This window comes from Penaeus japonicus, unplaced genomic scaffold, assembly GCF_977035675.1.
Source record: "Penaeus japonicus unplaced genomic scaffold, GWHDUDI00000001_assembly GWHDUDI00000015, whole genome shotgun sequence".
NCBI lineage: Eukaryota > Metazoa > Arthropoda > Malacostraca > Decapoda > Penaeidae > Penaeus > Penaeus japonicus.
The window spans coordinates 26,842,476-26,849,975 of NW_028234417.1; the positions used below are offsets into that span (position 1 = coordinate 26,842,476).

The 7,500-nt window shown below is 39.6% G+C and overlaps 1 protein-coding gene across 1 annotated transcript in view; it reads right to left on the minus strand.

Annotated features, from left to right (window-relative positions):
* Positions 1-7,500, minus strand: part of LOC122259562 (uncharacterized) — a 48,055-nt gene that overhangs the window by 3,329 nt on the left and 37,226 nt on the right. Inside the window, exons 16-25 of the mRNA XM_043026431.2 lie at positions 7,085-7,152; positions 4,492-4,697; positions 4,070-4,157; positions 3,392-3,510; positions 2,988-3,191; positions 2,459-2,641; positions 2,079-2,200; positions 1,220-1,310; positions 883-962; positions 512-632 (exon numbers count right to left, since the gene is read on the minus strand). Coding sequence (XP_042882365.2) covers positions 512-632; positions 883-962; positions 1,220-1,310; positions 2,079-2,200; positions 2,459-2,641; positions 2,988-3,191; positions 3,392-3,510; positions 4,070-4,157; positions 4,492-4,697; positions 7,085-7,152 — 1,282 coding nt within the window. The remainder of the gene's footprint in view (positions 1-511; positions 633-882; positions 963-1,219; positions 1,311-2,078; positions 2,201-2,458; positions 2,642-2,987; positions 3,192-3,391; positions 3,511-4,069; positions 4,158-4,491; positions 4,698-7,084; positions 7,153-7,500) is intronic.

The window sequence follows — 7,500 nt, forward strand, 5'->3', positions numbered from 1 at the left end:
AAATGTCTGAAGAGAATAATGATGAAAAAAAAAAAAAAATCCTGGTAACATTAAGCCACAGACAAGGTTTTGAAAGATTATAATTCACAAGGAATCTCGGCAGTGGGTTTAGCAACAATTAAAGTGAAGTGCAAGGACCAGGAAGAAAGAGATTTGCCAATTACTGTTATAAAAGAGATGTTTTATATATATATATATATATATATATATATATATATATATATATATATATATATATACATACACACACACACACATATATAAATATATATATATATATATATATATATATATATATATATATATATACATATATACATATATACACACACATATCTATAAACATATATACATATATATATATATATATAATATATATATATATATATATATATACATATATATATATATATATATATATTATATATATTTACACACACACACACACACACACATACATATATACACACACATAACTAAATCTCTCGGAGGCAAAGAGGTCACATATTACCGGGTGTGCAGACAAGAAGGTCATTGGGAACGCTTGTCCACTGGGCGCTTTCTTCACACCTGATGGTCAAAACGGCACTCAGGTTCTTCAACAGCTGACCATCAGGACATGCAATCGTTATCTGTTGGAGAGTACTTTGTGTCACTTTTGCGACATGAAAGATAATGATGATGATGATTATGATGATGATGATGATAATAAGGATAATAATGATAATGATAACAACAACTACAGGAATGATAATAATGATAATAAAAACAAAAACAAATAACAAATGATAATGATAAGCACAAAAGTTATGAGTAGCCAAGTAACAGTGTTATTTTGGTTATATCATGTTATGACAGCATATTATTGGAACTAATACATACTTCGTGGTCGACAGTCCTGTTGTAACCGTCCCAACTACTGGTGGCAGGGGAGGTAGGGGCAGGGGGGTCATCGGTACACACTGCATGGAGGAAAAAAACACTCGTCAATCTTTTTTTTCTTGGAAAAAAACACAAAAACAAACAAACAAACCTACAGGTGTGCATATACACAATCCTCCCCCCTCCCCCCTTTTTCTGTCCTTTAGGAACTACTGGTATAAGTGTGTAGGGATGATGAGAGAGCGGGTCCACTCACGCTAATCCTATCCCTTCATATTTCGAAGCCGAATAGCTCTCGCCATTTCCGCTGACGTCATGCAGGGAGAAAGGTACTTACGCGGAACACATTGCAGAGGTGATCTCTCAAGCTCCCACTCGCCCTCGCTGTTGCACGTGACACTGGTTTGGTTCGCCGGAAGTGGATTCTCCTGGAGTTAATATTGCATCCACCGAGAAGATTATTAGAAGCTTGCCACTTATAAAAGAATTCACATTATGCATGACGAATTCATTATGCATGACGAATTCATCAAGCAACCAGATCTAGTTTCATTACGTATTATGATCATCCCCATTATTAAAGTAGATGACTGTGCTGTTCTTACAGAATATCCACGCTAAGAGTTCTTTTCACAAGGACAAGATAAGTCTACGTGTTATTTCGCCATGAAGACTTTGGATGAACATGATATGCGTAACGTCTTTATTTATTTATTTATTTTTTTTTTATTATTATTTTTTGTATGGGAGGGATGATAATTGTGAAATCGTTATCGATCTTGAACTATTTTCCTCATCCACGTACTTCTCTTGAAGACTAGCAGTCCATTTTTTTCTGAACTTTAAACTAACTAGTGACTTGGTGCGTTTTTAAAAGTAGAATTGATGCCTCTTCGCAGGCATGTGCATTGTAAAACTTTTAGGTCAACTCCTCTGTTTCCCATATGAAAAAAAAAAATCCGAATTAAAAGAAAACGGTTATACTAGAGGAATTTTATAGCAAAACTTTGGAAGAAACATGACAAATGTGTCAAAATTCGATGAATATAACCATATGACAACCGCGCAAAATGTGAAACTCAAGGCATAGTATAAATGAACATTAATAATCCCACAACACAAGAATGTATTTCCATAACTTTATTATAGAATTTCAATATCTCACTCGTATCCTTCCTATATCAGAGCCAGCTTACCTGATCTCCCTGCAGCCAGTAACCGGACGAGCAGTTGTACGTGAGAACAGTGCCAAGCCGGTCTTCTGTGAATTCCTCTCTGGCCATATTGTCTCCGGCTTCTGGTGGGCTGGTCACGCAAGCTGTGGGGGAAGAGTTGCATGGATAATTGGCTTGTCTGATGGCTTTGGTTTGTATGCGGTTGGCGAAGTTATGAATGGGCAGAGAAATATAAACACACTCATGCACGTTCGTGGATTTGTTTATTTGTTTGTGTGTGTGTGTGTGTTTATTTATTTGTTTGTTTATTTGTTTGTGTATGTGTGCAAATATACGATATATAATCATACAGACAGTAAGTATGAATCGTAATCAGATAGCTATTTTAGGAACAGAATTACCTTCATAACAAGCGCTGACATTGCCCCACCCAAACTCCGTGCACTCAATAACGCTGCTGTTTTGACCAACTTCTAGGTGGTGGGATGCTAAGCAAGTAGCGGTCACCGTCAGACCGACTTCGTAAGTAGTGCTGTTTACCCAGTCGGTAGTGGCGTTCTCTGCAGTTGGTGTTGATGCACAGGCTGATTCGAAATTGGAAACGAACATTGATTAGCGTCAGTGCTGCATGTTGGCTTAGGCAAGTCCATCATTTGAATCAATTTCTATACTTCAATAAGCGTTGATATCAATAAGTGTAATTCGGCTTTGGCTTTCTCTTGTTGTATAATGAGTAGAGATTGTGTGAAGAAGATATTTGACAAAAACACTTTTCTACCAACTGCAAACACAATTCATAAATGCGTTTTTTTTATTTGAAAAAAACTATTTATCTATTTAAAATTTATTTATTTATAAAAAAAACTATCTATTTATTTGAAAAAAAATCCCTAGTCTTCTCTGAACACTAAGCTTATTTCATTGCCTTACCATTGCACGGTTCAACAGCAGTTGGAGTGAACGAATAAACATCCACGTTGAGTATACACGTGACGTTCTGTACTGTCATCCCTAGCAGTGTTGCCATCCCGTCGGGGCACCAGTACTGGGCCGTCCCATACAAGTACCGCACGTTTTCATCCGTTGTGTTCGTTATGAGAGGAGACGGGGCCACTGGCAGGTCTTCCAGGCATACTGTTGATGGAAAACGAATTTCCATTGTTTATTACCACACACACACACAAACACACAAACACACACACACACACACACACACACACACACACACACAAACACACACACACACACACACACACACAAACACACCCACACACACCCACACACACACACACACACACGCACACACATTTCTCAAAAGTACCCCCTCTGCCTACCATTAGCTTGTCTGCATTCGGGCAGCGGCTGAGGGAGCCATCCGCCCAGCTGACCGAGGCACTGCATGGTCCAATTACTCATTGTGATGTTCGCGTCCATGAAGAAACCTGGAGCGCACCTGTGTGAAAGGAAGAGTTTGTGTTTATAATGATGGTGATGATGGTGATGATGGTGTGATGGTGATGATGATGGTGTGATGGTGGTGATGGTGATGATGATGGTGTGATGGTGATGATGATGGTGTGATGGTGATGATGATGGTGTGATGGTGATGGTGGTGATGATGATGGTGTGATGGTGATGGTGGTGGTGATGATGATGAGGATGAGGAGGATGAGGATAAGGATGAAGATGGAGATGGAAAAGGAAATGAAAAAGGAGGTGAAAATGGAGATCGAGATAGAGATGGAGATGGTGGTCATGGTGATGATGATAATCATAACGATGATTATTTCGATACTGATGTGATGTGGAGTAACAACAGACAGTTTACAATTCTACTCTGACAATAAACAACACGAAAAATCCTGATTTTGATACGAAATATAAGATAATTTAATAAGATTTAGATACTGATGATGACTTTTCAGGAGATGATAATCATTATAATGACGATGATCTTGATAGTGATGAATCGAACGCGAAATAACAACAGGCAATCAAAACAAATGACTTACGAGTATTCAGCCACAGTTCCCACTACATAGTCTCCATTCCAAGTCAAAGTCATATTGGAAGTGGCCGCAGGAGGGTCGTCCATGCACCCTGGGAGGAGATAATGGATAAGATAGGACTTAATTAATTAAATGGTTTTGATACATCCTGTTCGGGTTGTACGAACTAGGATTATTTCATCATGATTATTGCTTTCCCTGCACTTTGATCTTACTCATAAATAATTCCCATTCAGTATTTTCCTTTACGTGTGAAAGTACTCTTCATTGTACTGAAATACAATTTGTAATCAGAATTATCTTTGGCCGTTATGATATTGCGAGAAAATCCCATTTTCTGTACCAATAGATATTGAAATCCCTGAAAATATTCCAACGAACCTGTCGCAGTGACAGTCAGAAAAATCCCATACGATAACACTCACAGATTGGTCCATGGAGCTGACAGAGGGCGTGGGTCGCTGTGTCTGTGAGAGAAGAGGGCGTGACGGAGAACGCTTCCCCGGGACTACTGCCAGGGACGCTAAGGATCCTCCATGGCTCCGGCGGCTCGGTTGAGGGCGTTGATCCCATGGCACCAACGACGTCGGCGGAGGGCGTGAATAAGCCTCCCAGCGTCCAGTCTCCCGTTCTGAAAGGGCGTCAGTGAGAGAAAGAGAGAGAGAGAGAGGGGAGAGAGAGAGAGAGAGAGAGAGAGAGAGAGAGAGAGAGAGAGAGAGAGAGAGAGAGAGAGAGAGAGAGAGAGAGAGAGGAGGAGAGAGAGAGAGAGAGAGAGAGGAGAGAGAGAGAGAGAGAGAGAGGAGAGAGAGAGAGAGAGAGAGAGAGAGAGAGAGAGGAGAGAGAGGGGGAGGAAGAGAGAGAGGGAGAGAGAGGAGAGAGAGAGAGAGAGAGAGAGAGAGAGAGAGAGAGAGAGGAGAGAGAGAGAGAGAGGAGAGAGGGGGGGGGGAGAGAGAGCGGGGGGGAGAGAGAGAGAGAGAGTAGAGAGGAGAGAGAGAGAGAGAGAGAGAGGAGAGAGAGAGAGAGAGAGAGGAGAGAGAGAGAGAGAGAGAGAGGAGAGAGAGAGAGAGAGGGGGGGGAGAAAGAGAGAGAGAGCGAGAGATAGAGAGAGATGGAGAAGGAGAGAAAGGGATCGAGAAGGAGAGAGAGAGAGAGTAAGAGGAGAGAGAGAGAGGGAGAAAGAGAGAGAGGAGGAGAGAGAAAGAGAGAGAGAGAGAGAGAGAGAGAGAGAGAGAGAGAGAGAGAGAGAGAGAGAGAGAGAGAGAGAGAGAGAGAGAGAGAGCGAGCGAGAGAGAGAGAGAGAGAGAGAGAGAGAGGGGGGAGGGGAGAGAGAGAGAGAGAGAGAGCGAGAGAGAGAGAGAGAGAGAGAGAGAGAGAGAGAGAGAGAGAGGGGGGGGGCGAGAGAGAGAGAGAGAGAGAGAGAGAGAGAGAGAGAGAGCGAGAGAGAGAGAGAGAGAGAGACAGAGACAGACAGATAGATAGATAGTGAGCGAGAGAGCGTGAGCATGAGTGAAAGAGAAATAGTGAATGTGTGATTCAGGAACTGTCCTTGTGTTATCCGGTCTGTTGGTGTGACATCCGTTCCGTAGTGATGTTATGCTCAAAATCCTGGATATAGGATATGTCCTGTTCGTGTTTTATCTGTTCTGCATGGATGTAAGAATCAATATCATACATATGTGTTTTATTTGGTGTTGGTTTGTCATTAGTCATGTTGTGTTAATAAGGTCTGCTCGTGTTATCCGTTCTGTAGCAGTGGTGTTATAATCGAAATTATGAGATAAGGCCTATTCGTGTGTTATCGGCGAGTTTATAACAAAATCGTATACGTGTTATCCGCGTGTTTTGAAATAAGCCCACTTCTCCCTCAATGGGTGTAATAATCATAGATAAGTGATATAGGGCCTGTTCGTATGTTATCGTGTTTTGCGCAATAATGGTCTGTCGTTCACTCTGGAGGGGTATTATAAACAAGATCCTAAATGTATATTACTAGGCCTACTCGCGTGTTGTGCAATAAGAAATGTTCGTGTTATCCCTTATCCGCCTAATCTTGCATAGTCCGTGTGTTTTATAACAAGGCATATTTGTGTGTCTTTCAATATGCTAAAAATGAGCTCTTGGATATGTGATAAAAGGTATGTATTAATCATGTGTTGTTTAAAAGGCCTTTTCGTGTGTGATTCGTTCTGTTGGATAATATGGATTATCAAATTATGTCTTTAAAGCAATTCGTTGACAAAGTGGTTAAAGAAGAATTCGGAAACTGGTTTATTTGAGGAATAACAATGTTTGTTGATTTGATAGAGAGAGAGAGAGAGAGAGAGAGAGAGAGAGAGAGAGAGAGAGAGAGAGAGAGAGAGAGAGAGAGAGAGAGAGAGAGAGAGAGAGAGAGAGAGAGAGAGAGAGAGAGAGAGAGAGAGAGAGAGAGAGAGCGAGAGAAAGAGATAAAGAGAGAGAAAGAAAAAGAGAGAAGAAGGAGGAAAAGCAAAGAGAGAGAAAAGAGACAACAAAAGCCAAAACGCAAACCAAGGGAATGGCGGAAAGCATAAAATAAAACGAAAACCCCCTTGCCATCTAGTCCTCGCCTGTCACACACAACCCATAAATCATATGACTAACTTTTACATCACTGTCCATCCTTTCTATCCTTCTCTAAACCTCAGTAGGCCCGGTTTGTGTGTTTCCTTCCACACACAAACAAACACGTGAATCGACATCATCTCAGCGAATTCTATGATTTTGTAATAAGATGTTCAGTTTTCAAAAATTGAGTCTCAAATGAATGAGTCCTTATTGATACTGATAAGGATGATAGCAATAATATAATAATAGTAATAACAATGATGATGATAATAGTATTAATAAAACATAATAGTAATAACAACAATAACATCAACAATAGTAATAACAATAATATTAACAATACTAGTAATAACAACACTGACAACAATAATAATAGTAATAACAACAGTCATCACCATCATCACAGCATACAGTGACACCATTAAACCGACTTACGATGCTGCATCATTCATCCCAAGGTGCACAGTAATGGGGGGAGTGGCCGAAGTATTAGTCATCATGAACTGTGAAAAGGAGAGAGGAATCAGCAACGATGATGAATAATGCAAACAACAATGATAATAATAATGCTGATGATAATAATGATAATAATAACAATGGTGATTATAGTAATATTAATTATAATGATAATAACGATGATTGCAATAATGATTATAATTATTATTAACCCTTTAATAATAATAATGATATTAATGATAATGGTAATGATAATAATAACACTAATGAAAGTAATGGTAATGATAATAATACGAAAAAATAGAAATAATGATAAAGGAAAAGATGATGATAATGATGATGACGTTAGTACTAGGTAAGGTGATGATAATTATACTAGTAATGATAATAATCAT